At 50.9% G+C, this 27,116-nt stretch overlaps 2 protein-coding genes across 4 annotated transcripts in view; one reads left to right on the forward strand and one right to left on the reverse strand.

The window, feature by feature from the left end:
• The window catches only part of ZBTB4 (zinc finger and BTB domain containing 4), a 45,424-nt gene extending 44,425 nt beyond the window's left edge, over nt 1-999 (reverse strand). For both annotated transcript variants that reach the window (XM_061590743.1, XM_061590742.1), the window contains exon 1: nt 716-999. The gene's annotated coding sequence lies outside the window, so the exon portion shown is untranslated. The remainder of the gene's footprint in view (nt 1-715) is intronic.
• A 1,001-nt stretch (nt 1,000-2,000) lies between these two features.
• Nucleotides 2,001-26,857, forward strand: POLR2A (RNA polymerase II subunit A). 2 transcript variants are annotated; one of them, XM_061588448.1, is made up of 29 exons: nt 2,001-2,409; nt 3,520-3,652; nt 3,831-3,967; nt 5,298-5,471; nt 6,915-7,196; nt 7,631-7,792; nt 9,228-9,448; nt 9,546-9,678; nt 11,148-11,272; nt 11,549-11,759; nt 12,062-12,271; nt 12,955-13,123; nt 14,119-14,213; nt 15,095-15,298; nt 15,395-15,617; nt 16,362-16,545; nt 17,154-17,325; nt 17,808-17,913; nt 18,196-18,401; nt 18,773-18,997; nt 19,677-19,923; nt 20,031-20,131; nt 20,908-21,012; nt 21,119-21,301; nt 21,825-22,028; nt 22,134-22,320; nt 23,346-23,459; nt 24,421-24,570; nt 24,686-26,857. In XM_061588448.1, exons 1-29 carry the CDS (start codon nt 2,320-2,322, stop codon nt 25,840-25,842), a joined length of 5,910 nt encoding a protein of 1,969 aa, XP_061444432.1. In that variant the 5' UTR covers nt 2,001-2,319; the 3' UTR covers nt 25,843-26,857. The 2 variants fall into 2 exon arrangements, with proteins under 2 accessions (XP_061444432.1, XP_061444433.1); XM_061588449.1 differs by lacking the exons at nt 2,001-2,409; nt 3,520-3,652 and having other exon boundaries at nt 3,931-4,002.
• The last annotated feature ends 259 nt before the right edge of the window (nt 26,858-27,116 follow it).

The following is a 27,116-nucleotide window of genomic DNA, read 5'->3' on the forward strand; positions in this document are numbered from 1 at the left end:
CAGTGGAGAAATCTGCCTTGCTTTCCCTCCTGAACTCTTTAATACCCAAGCGTAAGAGCTCCCCTACCACCTTCGAAGTATTTTCCCCACCCAACCCCTCACGTCCTATACTGCCACCTTTCTCTCTCTACCTGTCCTACTCGGCCCCCCACTATAAAAACCATGGCCCTTTTTACATCTTCCCACTCCCCTGTCTTCTCCCAACCCCCAAACTTTTAATCTTCCTGGACGCACAGAAGAATACCCTTGCCCCCACCGCCCCCACTATTTCTTCAGGGCCTCCCCCTCAAGATCTGCTCTTCCTCACGCTGCAACCCCCAGCCAGCCAGCCAGCCAGCCAGCCAAATATCGACAAAGCCCAAAAATGTTCCTTTCCTGCCCGAACTTTAGGTGCCAAGCACGCATAGACAAGCCGCGTTCCTCCCTCTCCTGAGAGCCCCCCCGATTACCCCCATAACCCACGCCCCACACCAATTGCTCGGTCTTCCCTCCTATACCCCAAATCCAACTCGTTCAATGACACAAGTCACCTGAAACCCAAATACCAGACTCCCCAATGTCCCCCCTCAGACCGCCCTGTAACTTCCCACCCTAAATTCCACGGATTCCCCTCCCCAGACAAGACCCCCGCCGATACCATCCCACAACTTGGCCGAAAAAAATCCACGCCTATAATCCCCTCCCCGTAATTCCCTTAAATTCTAGCCTTCCGTACCCCGACTGCTTTGGGTGCCTCCCCACGAAGGCCAGACTCAGTTCCGAAGGTAGGCCCCGAAGCCGCGGGCTTTCCTAAAGAGAGCGGCAGGGTAACCTCACGCCATCTCCCGGCCAAGTGAAATACGCGAGCCCGAAGCTTTGAAGGCCGCTTCCCGGAGCGTTCTACCCGCCTTGACTTCGCTCTCGACAAAAGTTGGCTGTGAGGAGAACCCCGTTCTCCACCCTCGGTCCCCTTCGGCCATTTCCGGCAAATTCCGGAACATAGCCACACCCCCTGCTTTTTGGAGACCTCTTTACTTCCTCTCCTCCTCGGCTTATGAATAGTCAATAAGGCGAGTTCAATTCTTCACGAAAGCAGCCGGAACTGTGACGAGGTTCCACCTTCTTTGCAGACTGAACCATTAGCAAACAGGGGAGGGGGGAAGAAGAGTAGCTAGGTAAGAAATGTCTCTTAAGGACTTGCGAATTGCAATCCTCTGCGTCCTGATTTGAGATCAAGTCCCTTTGAAATCAGCGATACTTAGTTCCGATGCAAAGGATCGGGCTGTGCATATAACGCTTTTTGAATCTGTAACGTAAATTTTCCGATTAGAATTATGCTGCAATATTTCAAAACTGTGAAACTGGTTAATTTGTATTTATTTTGCAGATGCCTGAATGTTTTGAATTTATTTACGGAAACAAAAAAAAAAGCCTCCTGAGAATCACAAAGTTCTCTAGGCAGTTGTTCACACAAACACACAACACCCCTTTGACAGCAAGCTTTTGAGTTACACAGAACCCTTCGAGTACAGTTAGCAGCAAGTCCAAATTGACTTTGGCCGAGTTTTGGTGGCAGCCTCAAACTTTTCCTTTCATTACTCCCTACTGCAATATCCTAAACTGGTTTACTTGGGAACAATCCCCGTTAACCTCAATTGTACTTTCTTCCGAGTAAACAATCACATCCTCTATTACCACAAATAAAAAATAACGCACCCCACGCGCTGTCAAAGTCGAACTATGTTGCGATATTACCAATCACCTCCAATTTGTCTCCCCCCCATTATACAATTGGTATAGCCGTTTCCCCTCTACAGCTCCGCCTCTCTATTCTTTCTCTATTTTTACATAGCCGCGCCCCATTCGGTCCGCCTCTCTTCGGAAAGGACGCCACTTTAGCACCGCCCACGTCTCCGTCTTCGCCCTTGCCGTTCTGCTCCTGTAGCCCCGTGTAGGGGGGGCGAGTCTATATAAGTCGGTGCCTGAGCACCTACCAGTTTAGTCGCGCTACAGAGCGCGGAGGGTGAGGAGAGGAGGGAGGGAGAAAGACGGCCGGACGGGGTCGCGAGCGGGAAGGGGGGCAAAGTAGAGGCGGGATCGTCTCTGTTCCCTCCGCCTCTTGTCTTGCGGGCAGAGCTCCGCGTGAGGCGAGTGCGACCTCCGCTGCGAGTTCGGTCGGCGAGTGCCTGGGCCTCGGTTAAAGACGGAGTTGGGGGGGAGGGGCGACTGCTGCTGCTGCTTCCTGGCTGGTTGCTGACAGAGGCGGAGGCAGAGCAGCGTCTGCGTCACGTGACCCCCCAAAAGGCGGAGAGAGGCGGAGGAAAAAAAAACCACCCCAAGATGCACGGGGGAGCGCCCTCCGGGGACAGCGCGTGCCCGCTGCGCACCATCAAGCGCGTGCAGTTCGGCATCCTCAGCCCGGATGAGATGGTGGGTGGCGCAGCTTGTGGAGCCGGAGCCGGTGGGGTTGGAGGGGAGGGCGGTTAAAACTTTATTTTTATTATTACTGTCCTGGAGTTTTGGACGTGTTACTTACTAATAATGCCGCAATAAATAAAGACGTGGGTGTGCGTGGCTTTCCTGTGTCTGCAACGGTGGGGGCTTGATTGCAACTTCCTGATGGTCTTTTTAATTTTTTTTAACGAATTTGTTCGGAAGGCAGAGCGGCAAAAAAAAAGTGAATGCGCGGGTGGCATTTGTACAAACGCAAACTCCCCAACTTGTGATTGTGTAGGTTTGTTTACACTACTCCACAGCTACTTTTCTTGACCCTTGTGAGTGTCTAATTGATTTAGAGGGGGAATTTTTGGTTGATAACCTTTGACAATTTCATACTGGAGCTTTTAAAAGAATGGGTAGTGCAATCCACGTTGCATTTTGATGCTGAAGAATGTTATACTCCCTCCCCACGTGGTCCATTGAATCTGTACCTGCATTTTTAAAGAAGACTGTAATTTCATTTAAATATATTTCCACACAAAACACATCATGTGAGTTTTCATTTGAACTAGCCTTGGGCCCCCTTCCTTAAAACTCATAAATCCTGCAGTTTAAGCAGTATCTCTGTTTCTTTTCCTTTCCCATTCTGATCTCTCTTTTAAATCCTCCCTTCTGTGGGGGGTGACAGAATCTATGAAGCGGACCTTTCCGCACCTACTGCTCTTCACTGCCTGTTTTGTTTTTGTCTGTAATCACACTATTAGAGTTCACAGTCAGCTGTGGTAGGCATAATAGTGTTGAAAGTTCTAAAGTTTTAGAAGCTGTTTTATTTCCACAATAAATTCTCTTGAATTAAACATGTCTTTGTGGTAATCCCACTTATTTAAAAACTTACCTTCCTGAAACTTTTTTCAGAGGGCCATTATGGAGGTGGCATATCGTAAACAACTGTTTCTTCCATCTCCCACCATGGGCCACACACGTCTCGAGTTTCTAGGGCTTTTCCAATTGGATCGGCGCTGTTCCCATTCCTGAGTTCCAACGTCCCTCACCCTGGTGCCTTGGTTGATGCTGATCCTTGCTTTCTTTTTTTCGCTCTAGAAACGGATGTCGGTGACGGAAGGAGGAATAAAATACCCTGAGACAACAGAAGGGGGTCGCCCCAAGCTGGGGGGATTAATGGACCCTCGACAGGGTGTCATTGAAAGGACAGGACGGTGCCAGACTTGTGCAGGTAGGTGCATTGGCTAAGGCAGCCTTCCCCTATCTGGAGGGCACCTGGTAGGGGGGTAAAGGCTGTGCTATGGCCTCACCAGGAAGACGGGCGCTTGGGGGGAGGATTAGGGGGCCAGTCACAGAATCTGGGAGCTCATACAGTGTGGCTGATGATGCCTCTTTCTGCTCTCTGGCAGGCAACATGACAGAATGTCCCGGCCATTTTGGACACATTGAGCTGGCCAAACCTGTCTTCCACGTCGGCTTCTTGGGCAAGACGATGAAGGTTCTCCGCTGTGTGTGCTTCTTCTGCTCTAAGCTGCTGGTTGACTCTGTGAGTAACAGTGGAGCTAATGGGCAGCGTTAGAAGTAAGTTCAGACCAGTGACTGGTGCCCACATACACACAATTATAGTACCTGTTGCCTAGCAAAGCTCACCTTTGGTTTATCAGCAACTTGTAAAAGAAGAGAAACAGCTATCTAATTTCTAGTTTGCAAACAAATTCCCAGCTTGCAGCTCATCTGCCACTGGTGACCAAGTGAGTCACCTGGAGCCTGGCCTTGGGGCTGTGCAGCCTGTTTTTCTTAGAACTCTGCACTGCATGAGATGTTGTGTGCGTTCCTTCTATGCCTGCCTGATGGCCTCCTCCTCTTCTGCTCTTGGTGATAACTACCTGTGAGTAAAAGCCTTGTGTGGCATCCTTGTTGCAGTCTCCTGTAATTTTTAATCCCACCTTTCAATGTATAAATTTCAAGATGTCCTGCAGCACCACTTTGTAACTGCTAGCAGTAAAACAGAAACGGTCAAATAAAACATGTACAACAGCAATTCAGCAGTTGCAACATCCCTGAGGGATATTTAAAATTGACACTGCTAGCAGCCACTAAAAACCAGAACTATTAAACACCTGGGGAAATAAAAACATGTGTTTTAATCTGGCACCTAAAAGCCAGCAATTTGGCACAAGGTGAATGAGTACAATCCTTGAGAAGACCGGGAGATGGTGGCAGCCCTCCACCTCGCTTCAGTATGTTCAGGTTGGGCTGTTAGGTCTTCTGTTTCTCCAGTCTCTGGCTCCAAACAGTGTAAGAACCCCGTAACTGAACTTCTCAAGAAGATAGAATAAAACGGACTTCCTTCTACAATGGCTACGTACTGGTATCGGTGAAGGGTAAGGCCCATTGCATCCCTTCGCAGGAAGCCTCTGTTCCCTGTGGCGAGGCCTGCTTCCTGTCTATAGAAACAAGAGCTGTGGAGAGTTGAGAGATATTCTCACATTTACACTGTCTCCTGCGTGGGGAATGTAACTTATTGCTGCCTTCCCCAACCTGACGTCCTCCAGATGTTGTTGGATTCCAACTCCCATCAGCCCCAGCCAGCATGGCCAGTCATCATGGATAATGGAAGTAGAGTCCTGTAACATTTGGAGGGTGCCATGTTGGCTACCTCTGACACAAACAGGATGTTAACAGTGCTGGAGTAAGGTGTGCTCGTTCCTAAATGTAGTCCCTTCCAACAATTGTGCCAGGTGTACAATGGCTTTTTGATGTGGCTATATAGTACTGAGGATATCTGTGGAGTAGCTCAAGAGAACCTAAATCCTGGCACCATTAATTGCTCCCTTTCTTACCAGGGGACTCCATGTTTCTCTCTTTTTCTGCAGAACAATCCAAAGATCAAAGATATTCTGACCAAATCCAAAGGACAGCCGAAGAAGCGACTGACCCACGTTTATGACCTTTGCAAAGGCAAGAACATCTGTGAAGGGGGGGAGGAGATGGACAACAAGTTCGGAGTGGAGCAAGCCGACGGTGACGAGGACATCACGAAGGAGAAGGTCAGAGCCGTCATGACTTTGCTGGGAAAGCAGCGGGGCGGGGGGGAGAGTTGGTGGGGTTGGTGCAACGTGAAAGATGTGTGTTGATTTCTTACTGTAAACACTCATTTTTCTGTTCTGGTTTCTGAACTTTTTGGGGCATTTTTCTAGTCAGAACATTGCACGATACTTTCTTTTTCCATTATGGAGTTTTTTCACCTTACACAAAGCTACACAACTTGACAAAGGCTTAGCAAGCAATACTCCTTATCCAGTTTGTTAAATCGTAGTCTGATGCTGCATCTAGATTTCTGTCACAATTGTATAAAGCATCACAAATGAGCCTGTGCCATCCAGAAGTCAAAAACCATTATTCTTAACAGAGTGAAGCAAGTTAGCCTAACTGATTTCAGCATTCCCTGTGTTTTCCATGCTGGATCACCTGATGTCACAATGAATACAGGTGATTAGAGCCCTGTGCAGTGATTTATAGTGCCTAGGGCTTCAAGTTTACCACCGATCAGCTGATGGGCTGCAGAGCCTTCTGTAGTCATTGACTGTACAAGTGAGTTCCTTGCAGGATCTTGCTCATGCAGCCGATCAGCTGATGGGCGGTAGAGCCAAAGTCGCCTTTCTATTGCCAATGCAATATGCCGTCGTTCCGGGAAAACAACCCCAAGGGCCGAATTTGAACTCCTGGCAGGCTAAGCTTGCCTCGTGCCGGAGGTTCCTTTCTCCTTACCTAGCTAAAACAATAACTGGGTCTCCAACAGCCTTCACCAACGTGGTGCCCTTCAGATGTTTTGGACTACAACTTCCGTTGCCTTGAGTTGTTGGAGGGCACCAGGTTTGGCAAGGCTGTTCAATGGAAATTTTGTAGGTAAAACCCTAAATTTTCAGTCAACAAAACTCAGTCTTTGGGGCCGGTCCACACAGAGGTCTCCTTTAACATATCCACAACTCCTAATGTTTACTTCTGCCTTTGGGGTCGTCTGCTTTAGCTTGCAAGGCATTATACTATTGGGTAATTACTTTCTAATGATTCTCAGTTATCAGTATGCATAATATCTTCAGAGCAGCCTTCCAAAAGTAATTTCAAACACATTACCCCAGATGTTTCTTATCCCCCCCTTTTGTGTGTGGGGGGATTACAGATGAAAATATGAAAAGGCTAGAGTGGTTCATTACTCACTTTTTGCGCTAAAAAGAATCTCTATAGAAATCTCTAATTCAGAAGAAAGAATAAAAATTTTATTTGTTGCCAACAGTTTCCCCCAAAACTTTCTGTGAGAAGGAAGAATCACAGATTGGGAAGGGGTTCTGAGCATCAAAAGGGTTTTTTTCCCTGTGCAATGGGTATTTTATGGACCCTGCTTCAGTTTCTTACTTTCTAAATATTCCCCTGGGCCCAAAAGGTTTGGGGGGCCCTGATTTATCTGACAGCTTTCCTTTCTCTTTATCAAGGGTCATGGTGGCTGTGGGCGCTACCAGCCCAGGATCCGGCGATCGGGCCTGGAGCTGTATGCCGAGTGGAAGCACGTGAATGAGGATTCCCAGGAGAAGAAGATCCTCCTAAGCCCAGAGCGGGTGCATGAGATCTTCAAGCGCATTTCCGATGAGGAGTGTTTCATTCTCGGCATGGACCCCAAATATGCCAGGCCCGAATGGATGATCTGTACGGTGCTTCCGGTTCCACCACTTTCTGTCCGTCCAGCCGTCGTCATGCAGGGCTCTGCCAGGAATCAGGTAGGGGGGCAAGACTGGGCAGGAGAGGAAAGCAGTCTTGATTTCTTTTTCAGTCAGATGTAATCACAGTCTGCATCGAGTGCAGGATGCAGCCATTCAGATTGTAATTGGTCAGCTGCTCACAACTGAAACATATAAGTGTACAGCTTTGGTCCCTGTTGGCCTTTCTCAACCTGGTGTCTTCCAGATGCTTTGGACTATGACTCCCATCAGCCCCCCCCCCATACAGCCTGTGCCAGCTGGGCCTGGTAGGAATTGTAGCCCAATATATCTGGAGGGCACCGAGTAGAACGAGGCCATATGATACTCCTTTTCCAATTCTCAGAGCTAAACTAATCACTGCCTCCGGTGAGGATGAAGCGAGGTGTTGGCGTGTGCCTGGCCTTAAGCATGCTTTGCCCTAACGGAACACCTCTCTCCTTTTCCCCACCCAGGATGACTTGACTCACAAACTGGCTGACATTGTGAAAATCAACAACCAGCTGCGGAGAAACGAACAGAACGGAGCGGCCGCCCACGTAATCGCGGAAGACGTCAAGCTGCTGCAATTTCATGTGGCCACCATGGTGGACAATGAGCTGCCTGGACTGCCCCGTGTGAGTGACCAGGGGACCCGTTCCTGCCCCTCGCGGTAGGAGGTTGGCTGCCAGGGTCTTCCTCAGTGGAGGGTTAGACGGGGACGCCTCCTGGCTCCACAGGTAGGGCCATGTTAGTCAGCACAGACGGTTATGCTTCTGTTGGAGAGGATGATTCCCTGCTCCGCTTCCGACCCCGTCTGCAGCGCAGCAGGCGCTATACTGGAGGCACTGTCTCCATTCTTAATACTGAGATGTATTAAAATGTGTCTTAATTCTTTTTAATACAGTAGGGCCCCGCTTTACAGCAGTTCGCTTTACAGTGATTCGCTAATACAGCAGTCTCAATTAGACGCAATTAGACTAAAGCCCCACTCATACGGCACTTGTTCCCCTTTTACACTGGTTTTCGGGCATTGCGCACCATTCTATTCAATGCGTTCCGCTTTACAGCGGTTTTCGCTTTACAGCGGTGGTCCGGAACATAACCCGCTGTATGAGCGGGGCCCTACTGTGTTAGATTTTAGATTCTGTAACCCGCCTAGGGACTTACTGATGAAGGATGGACTATTTATTAATAATAATAATAATAATAATAATAATCAGCTTCCAAAGCCAGCCCCGTTGTGCCCTCCCTTCCCTGGTGTAGTCACTAAAGGCGAGTGGGACCCAGATAGTTGTTTTAACTTTAATATTTTCTTTCTCTCCTGTGCTAGAAATGTTTTAAAATTAAATTTGCTCCATAGAACATCCTTCACCAACTCAATACGCTCCCATCAGCCCCAGCCAATTATGGCCGTATGGTCCTGGGGCTGATGGAAGCGGTAGCCTAAAGCACCTGCAGGGGCACCAAGTTAATGAGAGCATGGATATACGTATAGTGTATTACAGCTCCCTGTCAGCATGGCCAAACAGCCAGGGACAAAGGGAGTTGTAGTCCGAAACATTGGGGGGGCGGGGATCAAGTTCACCCCTGCCGGATATATAATACATTGAATCGACCTGAAAAGAATATGTATCAGATTGACCTGCCTGGAAGTAAATTAGCAAATTGATCACGTTCTTTATTTGGAAGTCTGTTTATATATTTCAGTCAGTCAAGTAATTCTGTGTATTTTTCCCCCCATTTTTATTTAATGGATTATTTGAGTACAGATTTGAGTTGAATGGATTTTGAAATGTTCGGCCTTATAGCTAATTGCTGCTTCTGGAGGGGCTTGTGGTTGGGCAGTTCTGTCCCTGCCTCTTCCAGGAAACGTGGTCTCTCCTAAACCTCCCTCGTGTATCCTGGAATTAAGAGCCATTCTTTTACCAGTGGAGGAGGTTGCCCTGAGAGACAGGACTGTGCAAATGAAGCTGCTCCTTGTTCTGTCTGCTGGGAGGAACAAGCCCTCCCCCCCCCCCGGCCTATTGGCTGTGTAAGAGAGTAACTGACTGCGCTTGTCCTGATTTGTAGGCTATGCAGAAGTCGGGGAGGCCTCTGAAGTCCCTGAAGCAGAGGCTAAAAGGGAAAGAAGGGCGTGTGCGAGGGAACCTGATGGGGAAACGAGTGGATTTCTCCGCCCGGACGGTCATCACCCCTGATCCCAACCTCTCCATCGACCAGGTGGGCGTGCCCCGCTCCATCGCGGCCAACATGACCTTCGCCGAGATAGTGACGCCCTTCAACATTGACAGGTGAGGCGCCTCCCTTATGGCTGGTGCAGCTGGCCTACAGGTGGCGAAAGGCCCTTGCCATTCTGAGTGCTGACCTGACCCCTCTCACCTCTTCTAGGCTGCAGGAGTTGGTGCGCAGAGGGAACAGCCAATATCCTGGAGCCAAGTACATTATCCGGGACAACGGCGACAGGATTGACCTCCGTTTTCACCCCAAGCCCAGCGACCTCCACCTGCAGAGTGGGTACAAGGTCAGTGCCCCTTAGGGCCAGCGGGATGTGGCTGTGTCTGGGGTGGCAGTTGAGTGGGAGCGTCACGGTCCCCTGGAGCGAGCCGTGTTGGTGCCAGAGCAAGGAAGAAATTGGGGAGCCTCCTCATTGTATCCATCAAAGGAGCTGCCAAGATGGTGGTATAAGTGAGTTCCTTCACCTGGTTGAATGAAAAGGAAGGCCTTGCACAACCTGCAGAACTTGTGGCCCCTAACACTGGCTTGCAAGAGGAGACACAAAATAATTAGTCCTTTAAAATTTGGCGGAACAGAGCATATGGAATAGCTGGCCAGTGCTTGAGTGGAAGAATCTGTAGGCTTTGTGGTGTGTTGCTCTATTTTAATTGAACGATATGGTGACCTGGTCCATATTGCCTGCAGCTGAGTTCTCCTTGCAGACCTCCCATAAGGATCTGGCTGGCCGCTGTGAGAACGGAATGCTGGGCTAGATGGGCCCCTTTGGTCTGATCCAGCAGCCAGGCTCTTCATAGGCTCTTGGGGTAGTGAGTTGGAAGCCATCGCAGAAAGTGCAAGTGGGGCCAGCTTTCTATGTTTTGTATCCAAATGTAGGGACCCTTTGTTCCTCCGGGTGCTGCAGAGCTACAACTCCCACCGTCCGTGGCCATGCTTGCCGGGGCTGATGGGAGTTCTAGTTCAGCAACATCTGGAGGGCCAACGGTTCCCCACTCCTGTTTCACATTAAGAGTGTGAGACTTAACCCCATAGGCCAGACGTGGCCCTCCAAGCGTCTCTGACTGGCCCTTGGGACTCTCTTGAACCCTTGTCCCTCTCTGGGCCCGTTTTGCACCCTCCTCAAGTGTTCTTGCCTGCCTGGATGGAGGAGAGAGGCGGGTGCACGTATGTAGGAACTTGCCTAGTGTACGCTCATTGCTCTGCTGACTTTTGCCCCACCCACCCCAGCGTGGGGCCCTCTGAAGGTCGCCTGGAAGGGAATGTGGCCCTCAGGCTGCAAAGAGTTCCCCACTCTAGCTTTATATGTTAAATTTGCAAGCTGTTTGGAGCAGGGGGGTCTGTCATACTTTATAGATACTACCTTGGATGGTGCCCCCTACATTGATAATAAATTTTTTCAGTGTGTAAATTATTTTATTTATTTATTTATTTATTTTATTTTGTTGCATTTATATTCTGCCCGCAGCAAATAGCTCTCAGGGCGGTAAACAGCATAGAATAAAATACATACATCATAATAATAAAATCACAAAACGTATATAACCTACAGAAAAAACAAAATACAATTAAACAGAATATCAGAAGATAAAAGATTAATATGCAAAATTAAAACTGAAAATTAAAACTGAATAACAGTATTTGGCATGAACATAGTGGCTTCTGCATGTATTTTAACAGACACACACAACAATTGCGCCTTCCGGCCCACCCTTCAACATGTGCGTAACCATGGCTCTTCCGTCCCTCCCCCCTTTTCAGGTGGAACGGCACATGTGTGACGGGGACATTGTCATTTTCAACCGACAACCAACACTGCACAAGATGTCTATGATGGGACACAGAGTCCGCATCCTGCCGTGGTCTACTTTCCGCCTCAATCTCAGGTGTGTAAGAAGGCAGTTCTGGATGTATGCTCTGTGTTGTGTGTGTATGAGAGAGTGTGTGTGTAAGAAGGGGGGGCTTGAAAAAGGGTCCAAGGAGGCCCAAAAAGGGGCCAAAAGTCTGGACTAAAACCCAGAGTGGATTCACTGCCCCGCTGGCATCAGTGCCACCATCCTCCACTGCATCAGAACAGTTTCCTTGTGGGTGCTTGGCTAGAGATCTGCCTCACATAGTTCTCAGTCTCTCTCTCTCTCTCTCTCTCTTCCTCCTCGCAACAGCGTGACCACCCCTTACAATGCTGACTTTGATGGCGACGAGATGAACCTGCACCTTCCCCAGTCCCTGGAGACTCGGGCGGAGATCCAGGAGCTAGCCATGGTGCCCCGTATGATCGTCACACCCCAATCCAACAGGCCTGTCATGGGCATCGTGCAGGACACTCTCACAGCAGTCCGCAAGTTCACCAAGAGAGACGTCTTCCTAGAGAGGGTGAGTGAGAGGAAAGGCTCTGCAGGGGCGAGGGTGCTGCCCCCTTTATGCATCCTCCATGCCAAAGGGGGACGGCGGCGAGGCAGATCCTTTTTTCAGCACCCAGAAGGAAAGATCTGCTGCACTTAAAGGCTTTTGGGAAGCAGAGTTTTAACTCTTCATTTTATTCTTGCCTTTCCCATGCCAGCAGCAACTTCTGCTGTAGCGGTAAGACCTGGTGAAGGAGGACTGAATGTCTTGTTCCAAACAAAGTTGGGGACCTGGGCGCTAACCCTCCTTTGCTTCTCTTGCTTGCCTTTCAGGGGGAGGTGATGAACCTGCTGATGTTCCTCTCCACCTGGGATGGCAAAGTGCCCCAGCCAGCTATCCTCAAGCCTCGCCCGCTCTGGACAGGGAAGCAGATCTTCTCCCTGATCATCCCAGGACACATCAACTGCATCCGTACACACAGCACCCACCCAGATGATGAGGACAGCGGCCCTTACAAGCACATCTCTCCCGGAGACACCAAGGTACTGCTGTGGGCCACACTTGGAGGGGAAAAGGTGTAAGGCAGGCCTTTGCTAACCTGGTGCCCCCCCAAATGTTTTAGGTTGGTTAGGCTGGTACCAGCATGTGTAAAGCTGCAACAGCATCCAGACTCCGCAGTTTGTATTGCTTAGATATGCAAACAATTAAGTGGTATAAAATAAATACAATAAATACGTTTGCATTCCAAATCCAAGGCAATAGGTCGACCTAGTAGCTGTCAACTGGGTAAAACACGCAGAGGGGCTGGTAGCAGACAGAAAAAAACCCATATAACCGGCACCAAGAAGAACTTACTACAAAAAAGCTCTGAATGCACCTGTTATATCAGTCAGTAATTGGACCAGGGAATTAGACTTTTCCATTAATTTCATTACTCATATGAGTGGGCCCACGTGAGACTTAGCCTATGAACTACCACTACCTTATCTGGGGGGGCGGGGGAGAGCGAGTGGGACCGCTGCTGTATCCTGCATGCAAGGCACTTTGATACGCTCCAACACTGGCTTGCCAAATCATGCTGTGGTTTGGGGGGGGTTGTTTGCTTGTTTTTGGCTTTATGACGGTTTGGTGCATTTCCTAAGATCCTTGCCTCTTGGAGATTTGCATCTCCTTCCATAAACACGCCCAGCGTCACACACTCTTTTTCTCATGTTTTGTCCTCCAGGTCATTGTGGAAAACGGGGAGCTGATCATGGGCATCCTGTGTAAGAAGTCGCTGGGCACCTCGGCTGGCTCCCTGGTCCACATCTCCTACCTGGAGATGGGCCATGATGTCACCCGCCTCTTCTATAGCAACATCCAGACGGTGATCAACAACTGGCTGCTGATTGAAGGTGAGTCTGCTGTACCTGGTGGTCTGTGGTGGGCTTCCTCTGAAGGGCCCTGGAGCCGTCGTCTTGCTTGGATGATAGTCCTTGGGGCTCCTTACTTGCTCAGCCAAACTTTAACCCCAACTCCTGGGGCTCCTGGGTTAGGCATGAACCAGTTTCCTCTCTGTGTTGTGCAGACAGAACTGGAAGGATTTGGGGGGGGGGGAGAGTAGTGGGTTCCCTGTTCCTGTTCCAGTGAGTAGGTCTCCATTTTCTTAGATGCCCTGTTGAAAATCGCTGCATTTGGGGGCACACGCCATCTAGCCTGTTTTACTTATTTATCTTTTTGTTATACTGATTCATCTTGTTTTTGCACTCAGAAGTAACAGTAAAAATGAAATAACAGATACTAAAAATCAGATAAAAACAGCAATAATAACAAAAACTAACATACACATCCAACATATGCGCATGCTTTAAGTTGCATTCCTGCTTTGAGCAGGGGGTTGGACTGGATGGCCTTATGGGCCCCTTCCAGCTCTACTGTTCTATGAACATGTTTAAAAGGAACAAGTCCCACCCACCCCAATTAAAGGATGAGTACAACAAAGGCCTTTGACACATCTTAACAGTCTTCCCAGTTAAAAGCCATAAGCCTGGGCAAATAAGAACGTCGTTGTTCTGCCACTGTCAGTTTTTAGACCCCACGCATGCTTCCCACTTTTCTACAGGGAGATCTCTTGCAGGCGTAGTGAGTTGGATGCAGACCCCAGAGTAGTGGAGTATGAGGTAGAGGATTTCAGAGACGCAGTTCCCACCACCCCACCCTGTCACCCCATGTGGATACTGCTGCAGTTCTTTGCTGACTTAGTTCTTGAGTATGGCTTTCACCATTCAGCTTGCTGTGGGCAGAAAACTCTGGCTCTTTAAAAGGACAGCATGCGGAAAGGAAAACAACGGAGGATAGGACTTCATGCTACCTTCCAGGTGATGACACTTTTCCCCTTCCCTTTTGCTAGGCCATACCATCGGCATTGGGGACTCTATCGCTGATGCAAAGACCTACCAGGACATTCAGAACACTATCAAGAAGGCGAAGCAAGATGTCATAGAGGTACAAGCTAAAGAGGAAGCAGGAAAGGAGCAGAACTATGCACCAAAATGACAGTGGGATGTGGGGAGGGAGATAGCAGCCCTTGGAGAAGGATTCCTGGTAACATTGGTGGAGTTTGTTTCTCTATTGGTCGCAATAGTGATTAAATGTCTAAGCTCAAGCCCGCAGCATGCATGCTTGTTGTTTTTAAAACTTATATCCCACTTTTGAGCAGTGAGTGCTTCCCAAGGCAGTGTAAAGAACCAAAATACAGAAATCAGGCTAATGCCAACAGCAAGGTTGCAGTTGGCCTGTAGAGGGTGGCAGAATATTCCCGATCTCTATGTATGGATGTGGAAGTTGGACAGTGAAAAAAGCGGGTAAGAGAAAAATCAACTCATTTGAAATGTGCTGTTGGAGGACTGCAAAAAAGAGAAATAAGTGGGTGTTAGAACAAATTAAACCAGAACTGTCGCTAGAAGCTAAAATGATGACACTGAGATTATCCTACTTTGGACACATCATGAGAAGACATGATTCACTAGAAAAGACAGTAATGCTGGGAAAAACAGAAGGGAGTAGAAAAAGAGGAAGGCCAAACAAGAGATGGATTGATTCCTTAAAGGAAGCCACAGACCTGAGCTTACAAGATCTGAACAGGGTGGTTCATGACAGATGCTCTTGGAGGTCACTGATTCATAGGGTCACCATAAGTTGTAGTTGACTTGGAGGCTCATAACAGCAATGCAGGCAAAGGTGAAATGGAGTTGAGAAGGTTGGGGTCAGGTAGAATGCGAAGGAAAGGGAGGGCAAGTGTGCATAGACTTGGCTGGCCCTGGCTTCATCCTGGGGGTGAGGGCTGGCAGGCAGTTCTGAATCTTTCCCCTCCTCCCCACTGCCAGGTGATTGAGAAGGCCCACAACAACGAGCTGGAGCCCACACCTGGCAACACTCTGCGGCAGACCTTTGAGAACCAGGTCAACAGGATCCTGAACGATGCCCGAGACAAGACCGGCTCCTCTGCCCAGAAGTCTCTCTCCGAGTACAACAACTTCAAGTCCATGGTGGTGTCAGGAGCCAAAGGCTCCAAGATCAACATCTCACAGGTAGGGTCCTGCCCCACTGTAGGCCTGCCAGCCTGCCTTCCTGTTCTGCTGCACGTGGGCTCCTTGGTGACAGCCCCGCTCCTCCCTGCTCCATAGGTCATTGCCGTGGTGGGGCAGCAGAACGTTGAAGGGAAGCGCATCCCCTTTGGCTTCAAGCACCGGACACTGCCCCACTTCATCAAGGACGACTACGGCCCCGAGAGCAGAGGCTTTGTGGAGAACTCCTACCTGGCTGGCCTCACCCCGACAGAGTTCTTCTTCCACGCCATGGGAGGCAGAGAGGGGCTGATTGATACGGCTGTCAAAACAGCTGAAACAGGTGAGTTGGAAGGGGGATGGGGTGAGAAGCGGGGCTGAGGTGGCGGCAGGAGAAGAGAGGAGTGTGAAGCAGGGAACAGTGAGAGCCAGCATGGTGGGGTGATTGGCGTGGGACCTTGGGAGACCAGGGTTTGAATCCCTGCTTGGCCATAAAGCTCGTTGGGTGGCCTTCGGCCCGTCACTGTCTGTCAGCCTGATGTACCTCACAGGGTCGTTGTGAAAGTAAAATGCAGAGGGGAAGAACCATGTGCACCACCTTGAACTCCCTCCATGGAAGAAAGATGGGGTTTAAACGTAGTGTTGACTAGTTGCGTGGGACACCCATTTGGTGGAAGATAAATGTACTTATAGTAATAGCCAGAGGCTCTCCCCCCCCTTGCTTCATTTGCAAACCCCACCCTATGCGGGTTGGCAAAGCTCCCCCTTCCCTCTGCCTCCCCTCCCCCTGCGGGGGCACCAAACATGCTGGGTGGCCTACTCCCAGGCTCAGCCTATCACCTGGCTTTCTGTTTGGTCCCGGCTGGTCATGTGGCATAGCTCACTGGCTTACATTTAGATAGATAGAGAGATAGAGAGATAGATAGATAGCAATAAACACTCAGGAGGCAGTCATGCTTGTGTGGACATAAGTCAGTGCTTTCGTGCAAGTCAGGCTCAGTCCATGAGGTTTAGAAATGGGGGGAAGATCAGCCATGCAGCAGTCTTTTGTTCTTCTTCTTTCCAATCCACCTCTGCCTGCCACCAGGTTACATCCAGCGTCGGCTGATCAAGTCGATGGAGTCGGTGATGGTGAAGTATGATGCCACGGTCCGCAACTCCATCAACCAGGTGGTGCAGCTGCGCTACGGAGAGGACGGGCTGGCCGGGGAGAGTGTGGAATTCCAGAACCTGGCCACGCTCAAGCCTTCCAACAAGGCCTTTGAGAAGAAGTGAGTCCTGCGCTCCTGGGGTTTGGGCTGTGTCGTGTGCGTGGCTGAGTGAACAACCCAAGCTATATTGTGTGGCTCCTTCCTACCCAGGGGCGGGATTTGCCCTCTTCCCTTCTTCCTGATGGCGTCTCCAGGTAGGGCCAGGAGAGACTCCCTGCCTGCAACCTGGAGAGCCGCTGCCAGTCCGTGTAGACAGTACTGAGCTAGATGGACCCAGTGGTCTGACTCAGTCGAAGGCACTTCCTGTGTTCCTGTTGATGCAAAGGGCCCGTCCCTGATATCTCGTTGAAGGACAGGAGCTGATGGGAATTGTAGTCTAAAACACCTGGAAGGCAACAGGTAAGGGGAGGTTGATTTAAGTTATGCCTCTCCAGAGTAGCCAGGGATTCCTTCCAGTGGGACGTAGTCACGAGGAAGCAGAGCTCCCAGGCCAAGCACAGCGCCAATCTTCTGGTGCACCAAGAGCCTCTGCTCTCTGTGCAGTACTGCCTTGCTTGGTTACTCCATCCAGGAGTTTGGATGCCTCGCCGTTTTTAAAAAGTCCAAAGCATGACAAAGAGGGAAATCACCGTTGTGGGCATCCTGACAGCTTTTTTCCTATCCCCCAGGTTCAAGTTCGACTACACCAACGAGCGGGCTCTGCGGCGCACCCTGCAGGAGGAGATGGTGAAGGACATTCTCAGCAATGCACTCATCCAGAATGAACTGGAGAGGGAGTTTGAGAAGATGAGGGACGACCGGGAGGTGCTGAGGGTCATCTTCCCTACGGGGGACAGCAAGGTGAGGCTCTTGCCGTCTCGCTCTTCACCTCCCCCCAGTCCAGGCAACTGGGAAAGCATTCCTGATCTGGTCCAGCAAGGCCGTTCTTATGTCTGTTCTGTACAGGGACATCCTCTCAGTGCGGTCTTCCCTGCCCCTCCCCTGGTGGTCTTTCCCTTGTGCTTTCTCTGCGCTTCCCACAAGTAATCATCAGATTGGGGAGCCGGATTCTGGACTTAAATAGTGTTTCCTATTCACACACACACACACACACTCTCTCTCACTGTTTTCATAAATCTGTAATGAGAGAGAAGTCTACTCACCTGTTTTGGTTCACCTTGCCCTGGAACATGCTCCACTGGTGAAGGAATGGGGGGCTGAACAAAGTAAAAAAGCTGTGGGGGGGCACCATGGTTCCCACCCCATTTGGTAATTTCCATCCCTCATGATGCCACTTGGCCAGTTGCTGTTGTGCTACCTGCGCACTTTCGTTTCCCAAACAGGTGGTTCTCCCTTGCAACCTGCTACGCATGATCTGGAATGCCCAGAAGATCTTCCACATCAACACTCGCCTGCCCTCTGACTTGCATCCCATTAAAGTGGTGGAGGGTGAGTTTGGGGGAACGGCGGTCACTGGTGGCAGAGTAAGGAGGGGAGAATAGTCGCTTGGCACACCAGGAAAATATCTGGGGCTGGGTTTTTGTGTTATTGCATCGGTGGTTCTGATGCTTTGCCACCATATGAGTAATTTGATTGGGTCTGATGGAAGAAAAATTTAGATGGAACAAGATTCGGGATATATAACCTGACAAGAAAAATGGGCCTTGTTTTGCCCGTGATGGTTCCGGGAAGTTGGCTCATCCGTCTTCCCCTCCTCTGCCGTCTGGACAGGTGTGAAGGAGCTAAGCAAGAAGCTGGTGATTGTGAACGGGGACGACCCTCTGAGCAAACAGGCCCAGGAGAACGCCACACTGCTCTTCAACATCCACCTGCGCTCCACGCTCTGTAGCCGGCGCATGATTGAGGAGTTCCGCCTCAGCGGGGAGGCCTTTGACTGGCTGCTGGGCGAGATTGAGTCCAAGTTCAACCAGGCCATTGTGAGTCCCTGAAAAAGGGGCCTGCCTGAAAGCTTTACTCTCCCCAGGGCAAGGGCAAGAAATTCTAGGGGGAGATCATGCCGGCCAGCTGAATGGGGATTATTTTCGAACTATATCTTAACAACGTTTGAAACAAGCCAGCCTCAATTTGTGGCTTAGGAAAGCTGGCTTGTTTCAACAAAACCACAGTCACGTTTAACCATAGTTTAGGGTTCAGAGAGAATCGGAAACCAAAGCAAAAGCTTCCAGTCTCCTTGTGGCCATGCCAGAGGAAGAGCAGCCTCTGTGCTGTCACGTCCAGAGTAGCTCGTTGCATGAAGCCATGGCAGGATGGCAACCTGTTAACTCCGTCTTCGCCCTTCCTCCACTAGGCTCATCCAGGCGAGATGGTGGGGGCGCTGGCTGCCCAGTCGCTGGGTGAGCCAGCCACTCAGATGACTCTGAACACCTTCCACTACGCTGGTGTCTCGGCAAAGAACGTGACCCTGGGCGTGCCTCGACTCAAGGAGTTGATCAACATCTCCAAGAAGCCCAAGACCCCCTCGCTGACTGTCTTCCTGCTGGGGCAGTCTGCCCGAGATGCTGAGAGAGCCAAGGTTAGTGGAGGGGAGGGGAGGACCCAAGGGAGACCCTGTGGCTTGAACCTCTTTTGGGTGCAGCTCAGCCCTCCTGGCCGCTCCAAATGCCTTTTTCCTCACCCACCCCAATCCCCTTCATGACAGTTTCTCATTTTCTATCTGCCTTTCAGCTCCCTCCCAGTAGAAGCCCCCAGCCTTCCTGTGAGGAGGCTCTGTGCAGTCTCCTCCCTGTACTTGCTGCTTTAGCAAAGCTGCCTTCCGTGCCAGTGCTGCGTGGCAGGATCCCCTCCACTTAGATGCCATCCGGTTTGCCTGATGGATCGCCAAAGGGAGCTGACGCTTAGCTCATTGTGCGCGCTGTACCTAACATGCACGTGCCTTTTTAAAAAAGGAAGTTGTTCAAGTGGGCAGGGGCAGCTGCGCCCTAGATAAGGGCTGTAGCTCAGTGGTAAAGCACATGGAAGTCCGGTTCAGTCCCCAGTAGCATCTCCAGGTCGGGCTGGGACAGCGTCCCTGCCTGAAACCCTGGAGAGCCGCTGCCAGCCAGTGTAGGTAATGCTGAGCTAGATGGGCCAACGCTCTGGCTTCGTATAAGGCAGCTCCCTGTGCTCCTGGTTGGGGGAGGCGTCTTGGCTCTCCCATTCCAGGCCCCTTCATTCCTTTCGCCCGCCCAGCAGCCTGCCTGTCTCGTTCCCAGGACATCCTTTGTCGCCTGGAGCACACGACCCTTCGCAAGGTGACGGCAAACACGGCCATCTACTACGACCCCAACCCACAGAACACGGTGGTGGCTGAGGACCAGGAGTGGGTGAACGTTTACTACGAGATGCCTGACTTTGACGTGACCCGGATCTCTCCCTGGCTCCTGCGGGTGGAGCTGGACCGCAAGCACATGACAGACCGCAAGCTCACCATGGAGCAGATCGCAGAGAAGATCAATGCCGGTGAGGGGGGGGCAAGGAGAGGGGCAGGATTCATTGCCCTGAGCTGCTGTGCCGCGATCTCCTTTGCACTGGAAGATAAAACCAGGCCCGCTTCCCTCCCTTTGCAGGCTTCGGGGATGACCTCAACTGCATTTTCAATGATGACAACGCTGAGAAGTTGGTGCTGCGGATCCGGATCATGAACAGTGATGAGAACAAGATGCAAGAGGTGAGGGGTGTCCTGGAGAAAGGGGGGTGGGGGGGCAGTGGTCTTGTGGAGAAGCCTCTACCGTGGGGCAGAGGGTGAGATTGGGGGAAACAGGAAGGCATTTCGCTGAGCCAAACAAGTCACATAAGTCCAATGCATGTAATCTTGGAGTGGGGAACTTTTGGCCCTCCAGAGGCTGTTGGGCTGTTGACTATTGGCCATGCTGGCTGGAAGCTGATGGGAGAATGTAGTTCAGCAGCATCTGGAAGGCCAGAGGCACTCCACCCCTGACACAAGCAGCAATATATGGGTGTCTTTATATGCTGGTGGGCACATGGTGAGCTGAAGCTTGTTACGATTGCTTGGCTAGCCCCATTTTGGTTCAGGTTGAACCCAGGAGGTGCAAGGCCAAGAACTATAACTCCCATCCCCACTCTCACAAAACCTCTGGAACGCATAACCAGCCATACCATCAGGTGGGGGTGGGAGTTATAGTTCCTGGCTTTGCACCTTCCCCGCAGGTTCATTATTCCTGGGCTGATCCTTTGGGCTGGTTCGGCAGATTGTCCTTGTCCAGAGTCGCGTTGAAGCCGCTCCATCCACAGATAGCTGCGCCCCTGCTCTCTGCTTAGGACGCACAGCGGCCAGCATGGCATGGACCTGGCAAGGGAGGGGGAAGGGTGCATGGTTACGTTGCGCTGCATGAGGGTCAGCTGGGCTGTCTCCTCCCCTCCCAATGGTCTTTGAATCCTGTGGGCAGAACAGGGCTGATGCTCCCTCCCTCTTGCGTGGCTTAGGACGAAGAGGTAGTGGACAAGATGGACGATGATGTCTTCCTTCGCTGTATTGAGTCCAATATGCTGACCGATATGACCCTTCAAGGCATCGAACAGATCAGCAAGGTGAGCGTGAACGGCAACTCTCACCAGGATTCGCACTTGGCAGCTCAGGGCATGATGAGGAGTTCTCTGAGTGCATCCTGAACCCCCTCTTTTTTTTTGTCCCCAGGTGTACATGCATCTCCCTCAGACAGACAACAAGAAGAAAATCATCATTACGGAGGATGGGGAGTTCAAGGCCCTGCAGGAATGGATCCTGGAGACGGACGGAGTGAGCCTCATGCGAGTGCTGAGCGAGAAGGATGTGGACCCCGTGCGCACCACCTCCAACGACATTGTGGAGATCTTCACGGTGGGCATCTGGGAGGCACGGTCCCTGTGCAGGAGGAGTTAGGGCTCGGAGGCCTGGCACCGGGATTTTCTCTTTCCTTGGGCTGTGGAGGGGAAGCAGCCCTTCTGTTGGTTGGGGCATGGTTTGGAAAGAAACCCAGTGATCGCAGGCGCGTGTATGAGAAGGGTAGAGAGAGAAACAGAGAACATTCTGTGGGATGAAGAAGTAAGGAAGGAAAATATGATGGCACAGTTTAATGGGCTCAAGTTTCAGGAAGCCAGATTTCGACTGGACATCAGGAAAAACTTCCTAACTGTTAGAGCCATACGACAATGGAACCAATGACCTAGAGAGGTAGTGGGCTCTCAGACAATGGAGGCATTCAAGAGGCAGCTGGACAGTCATCTGTCGGGGATGCTTTAATTTGGATTCTTGCATTGAGCAGGGGGTGGACTTGATGGCCTCATAGGCCCCTTCCAACCCTACTATTCTATGATTCTATGAAAGCCTAAACATGACAGCCTCTGGTTTCCTTTGTGTGCAGGTGCTGGGCATTGAGGCGGTGAGGAAAGCCCTGGAGAGGGAATTGTACCATGTCATCTCCTTTGACGGCTCCTACGTCAACTACCGCCACTTGGCACTGCTCTGCGACACCATGACGTGCCGCGGGCACTTGATGGCCATCACCCGGCATGGTGTCAACCGCCAGGACACGGGGCCCCTCATGAAATGCTCATTTGAAGAAACTGTGAGTTCGGGGTGCCAGAAGTGGGGATGAGGCATGCCTTTGTCTGCCACTTGGGGGAGCTGTGAACAATCTTTGTCCCATCTTGCTCTTTGCTGCCCCCTACAGGTTGATGTCTTGATGGAAGCAGCTGCCCACGGTGAAAGTGACCCCATGAAGGGGGTCTCAGAGAACATCATGTTGGGCCAGCTTGCCCCCGCAGGCACCGGTTGCTTTGACCTCCTCTTGGATGCTGAGAAATGCAAATACGGCATGGAGATCCCCACCAACATCCCAGGACTTGGTGTGGGTGGGTGTAAGTACTCGATTCCACTTGCCCACCTACCGGTTTGGGGTCAAGGAAGCCTGGAAAGTTGGATTCTCCTTGCATCTTAGGGAGGGGAACAGCAGGTCTTATTGAGGGCAGGGCAGGGAATTGGCTGAACAAGAATTTGCAAGAGAGCTTAAATAAAGGGGCAAAGGAGGTTGGCAAACGATTCCAGGGTTTGATTCCTAGTCACTATTTCCTCACTGCAGGAATTCTCAGTTTTTGCTTAAACCAGCAGCAGGGAATCTCAAGCTTGCGGGCCTGATTAGGCCAAGCCACGCCCACCTGCCCTACACTTGGCATCATATGTGGGGCAGGTAAAGACATGGCTGGCCAAAAGGGGGGTTGCAAGCACCGCTGATCAGCAGCACCTGCAAAATCTCCTGCGTGGTGCTTTGAAGCCCTGGCAGTCAGCTGATCAGCTGGTTTTTGTGGCCGAAAACAGGTCACCTGATGTCATTGTGCCATCAGGTGATTTAACCGGTGGACAGCACCACCCACCTGCCAGAGGTTGGAGAGATCCAGGATCCAGCCCACTGACCAGATCTAGTTTCCCCATCCCTGCCTTAAACACACTTCAGTCCTGTGAGGCGTCTGCCCCGTTTCTGTTTCCTTTGAGGTTGAAGAAATGGGTGTTTGGGAGCGTGTGGATTCAGGTGGCCTCAGACTGGCTCCAGCGTAGAGGGTTATAAATCAGAGCGCATGAAGGGGGGTTGGACTTGATGGCCTTATAGGCCCCTTCCAACTCTACTATGATTCTATAAGGGGGGGGAGAGCTTGAGCAGGTAGATCTAGGTGGGTTTAAGTAAGTGGGAGGAGGTGGATCTTTTGCCCTCTGCTCCCCACCTCTCCTTGAAAGGCATCCTTCTGATGGGGAAGCAGAATCCTCTCCTTAAGGTGGGCTTTGCTGGTAGGGAAGGCCGCCCATCGGTACAGCTGCTGTTCCACATCTCTTCCCCCACCCCAACTTGGGGCCAATATCCTCTCCTGTGACTCTGCTTTGCTCCTTACAGCTACCGGCATGTTCTTTGGCTCTGCCCCCAGCCCGATGGGCGGAATATCGCCCGCTATGACTCCATGGAATCAAGGTGTCACGCCAGCTTACGGAGCATGGTCCCCAAGTGTCGGTACGTGTTGGTTGGAGGTGGGGAGGAGGAAATGCAAGGGGGTCTGCCGGCTAGAAGGCGGTGGTTTCTTTATCTGCAAGTTTGAACTTAACCTGTTTGATTGCTTGGCTTGTTAGTAGTGTTATTGCTTTACATTTATAGTTCACCTTTCTTTCAAGCTGCTCAAGATGGCATCTATGGTTTTGCACACACACTCACTGGTGTCATCCTCTCGACAACCCTGTCGGGTAGGTCAGGCTGAGAAATGGATGAAGCTGTCCCGAATTGGGGATTTGAACCTGGGTCTCCTCAGCCCTAGACAGACACTCGAACCTTGTCACCGGAGCTTACTGGGTGTAGGATCTCTCCAGTTGTGCAGTAGGACAACCACAGATGGGGGAAGGAGGGGGGCTGCATATTCTCCCAGAAGGTTTTCTTTGCCTCTTGGGATGTTCTTTGCACAGCCAAATTAAAGCATTGTAGGTGAACTTTGCACATATGACCTTACATTATTTAAAAATACTTCTCGGATTCTTACACTGAGATTTGTTCCCCTTCACTCTGTGTGTGCATTGAGTGGTATTCAGGATTCTAACGCAGTTACAAAAGGCAGTGAGCGTCATGCGTGAACAGGCCCATGAGGGCTTCCTGTGCAGCAGCCAGCAGCAAATGATTGCTAGCCTGAATCCACAGTATCACTCTCTTGGTCTTCAAACCACCCTAGAGAGAGAAACGTCCAACTGCTAATTGCTGCAAACACCTAGACCGGGTGTGTGTGTGTGTATTTCTATTTATCGGCTGCATTTCCACTTTATAGTTTCCTAAGTGGTGTGTAATCACCACCACTACCAGCATAACTAAACAGTCATGATAGCATGAAGAGCCACAGCCCTGAAGTTCTGGCAGATGCTGGGATGCAGTTCTCCCCTCTCAATCAGATCTGTTCCTTACTCTTTTCTTTTCTTCTCCATTTCCTGTGCAGGTAGCGGAATGACCCCAGGGGCAGCCGGTTTTTCACCCAGTGCCGCCTCAGATGCCAGTGGCTTCAGTCCTGGGTATTCTCCAGCCTGGTCCCCCACCCCGGGCTCTCCTGGATCCCCAGGACCTTCCAGCCCGTACATCCCATCGCCAGGTGAGTAGCAGGCTTGTTTTCCCAATAGTGCATTCTCACCCTTACTTGGATCTCAAAAAAAACCAAGAAGCGTATCTTTGGTTTAACAGCTAGTTTTCCTCTTTCACTCCTCTAGGCGGAGCTATGTCTCCCAGCTATTCTCCAACATCTCCTGCCTACGAGCCTCGCTCCCCTGGAGGGTACACCCCACAAAGCCCCAGTTACAGCCCCACATCGCCTTCATACAGCCCGACGTCTCCCTCATACTCTCCTACGAGCCCAAATTACAGCCCCACCAGCCCCAGCTACAGCCCAACCTCACCTAGTTACTCTCCAACCAGCCCCAGCTACAGCCCAACATCCCCCAGCTACAGCCCAACTTCCCCCAGCTACAGCCCAACATCCCCTAGCTATTCTCCAACGAGCCCAAGCTACAGCCCCACCAGCCCAAGCTACAGCCCGACGTCACCCAGCTACAGTCCAACATCTCCAAGCTACAGCCCCACCAGCCCAAGCTACAGCCCGACGTCGCCCAGCTACAGCCCCACCAGCCCTAGCTACAGCCCGACGTCGCCCAGCTACAGCCCCACCAGCCCAAGCTACAGCCCCACCAGCCCCAATTACAGCCCGACGTCTCCAAATTACACCCCCACCTCACCTAGCTACAGCCCGACGTCTCCAAGCTACAGCCCGACGTCTCCCAATTACACACCAACTTCTCCAAACTACAGCCCCACCTCCCCCAGCTATTCTCCGACTAGTCCCTCCTACAGCCCCACCTCTCCCAGCTATTCCCCCTCCAGCCCCCGCTACACTCCACAGTCGCCCACTTACACCCCCTCCTCGCCTAGCTACAGCCCTAGCTCGCCCAGCTACAGCCCAACCAGCCCCAAGTACACCCCAACCAGCCCGTCCTACAGCCCAAGCTCCCCAGAGTACACCCCGACATCGCCCAAGTACAGCCCAACAAGTCCCAAGTACAGCCCGACTTCACCCAAGTACAGCCCAACTTCGCCCACGTACAGCCCAACCACCCCCAAGTACAGCCCAACCAGTCCCACCTACTCGCCAACGTCACCTGTTTACACCCCAACTTCACCCAAGTACAGTCCAACTAGTCCTACTTACTCGCCGACATCCCCCAAGTACAGCCCAACGTCGCCTACCTATTCGCCAACCTCCCCGAAAGGCTCCACTTACTCGCCGACATCCCCTGGCTACAGCCCGACTTCCCCAACTTACAGCCTCACCAGCCCGGCCATCAGTCCAGACGACAGCGACGAAGACAACTGAAAGAGGGAGGCGCCTGTTACCCATGAAATCAGTTGGGGTGTGATCTCCGAGTGGTGTGCTTTGTGATGTGATGAAACGTTCAAACCCTTTGGGAGATTTAGTCTCTGACACCTTGCTAGTTGCCAGGAAATCCAAGGAAAGGAGCTTTGGAAATATGTGGGTGCGTAAGGGAATCTTGTGATCCTTGTACCTCTTTCTTCCTCTTCTACCCCCTTCCTCCAAACTCATGCAGAATGTTTTGATATACGCTGTTGGTCATTTTTATCTTGGAAATTTTTTTTGTAAACGATCGTATAGACTACCTAGTAAATCTGCAAACACGTACCCCAGGGGGTTCTCTCACATGCGGCATGAAGGGGGTGAGATGGGGTGCGCGTCCCTCTATCCCAGCCTTTCCCAACCAGTGTGCCTCCAGATGTTGTTGGACCACAATTCCCATCTTTCCTGACCATTGGCAACGCTGGCAGAGGCTGATGGGAGTTGTGGTCCAACAACATCTGGAGGCACACTGGTTGGGAAAGGTTGCTCTATCCCAACAAGATGGAGGTAAATTTCTGATCTCCAATAACTGTGTTAGGGAGGGGAAAATGTGGCAGTTTGAAGCTCTGATTTACTTGCCTTGTCAGTTCCCAAGCTTCAAGCATAGAGTGCTTTTCTGTAGGTGTCTTGTCAGATATTATTTATGTTGCAAACTTTAGAAAGTTTCTTGACTTAGGTGCATTATGTGTTCACTTTTTTGGGGGGTCTGAGAATTAAAAGCTTTGAAGACATTTTTAACTTGTTCAACTTCTTGTCAGGTGGCTGCTTTCTTTTTTCATTTTTCTCTGCATAGCATGTTGAATAAAAATTCAGAACTGTTCCTGGTTCTCCAGCTTTCCTGCCAAGAAAAGGGATCATATGACTCTTGTACTGCACAGAGTTGGCAGTGGGGCCAGAACAGTTATAAAAATGACATTTTGTTGGGTATTTTGTGATTCTTGCTTTTTCTGTGAGCTCAAAACTGTAACTTTCGGGGGGGGGGGATAATAAAAGAATTTTTACTAACTTTTGACCTCGATGTATTTATTGTAGAATTTTGTAAAGTAGCAGAAGTCTGATGCACTACTTTACATAGCAGATATGTAATGGAAATTCCTGCCGCAAATTGGAGTGATGCCCAGCAACTTGAGATGGCTTTAAAAGGGGTTTAGCCACCTCCTCCATGAATTTGTCTTTGTACCTTGTAGTCATGAGGAGTGGAGCCACCCTGCCCCTCTCTGGATTCCCATTCCCGA

The sequence above is a fragment of the Rhineura floridana genome, chromosome 11, assembly GCF_030035675.1.
Source record: "Rhineura floridana isolate rRhiFlo1 chromosome 11, rRhiFlo1.hap2, whole genome shotgun sequence".
NCBI classification, from domain to species: Eukaryota; Metazoa; Chordata; class Lepidosauria; order Squamata; family Rhineuridae; genus Rhineura; species Rhineura floridana.

Coding starts and splice junctions, on each gene's coding strand:
- POLR2A (XM_061588448.1), top strand. CDS start 2,320: ATGCACGGGGGAGCGCCCTCCGGGGACAGCGCGTGCCCGCTGCGCACC. Junction 3,968..5,297: donor CTAAGCTGCTGGTTGACTCT/GTGAGTAACAGT, acceptor CTTTTTCTGCAG/AACAATCCAAAGATCAAAGA. Junction 11,273..11,548: donor ACTTTCCGCCTCAATCTCAG/GTGTGTAAGAAG, acceptor TCCTCGCAACAG/CGTGACCACCCCTTACAATG.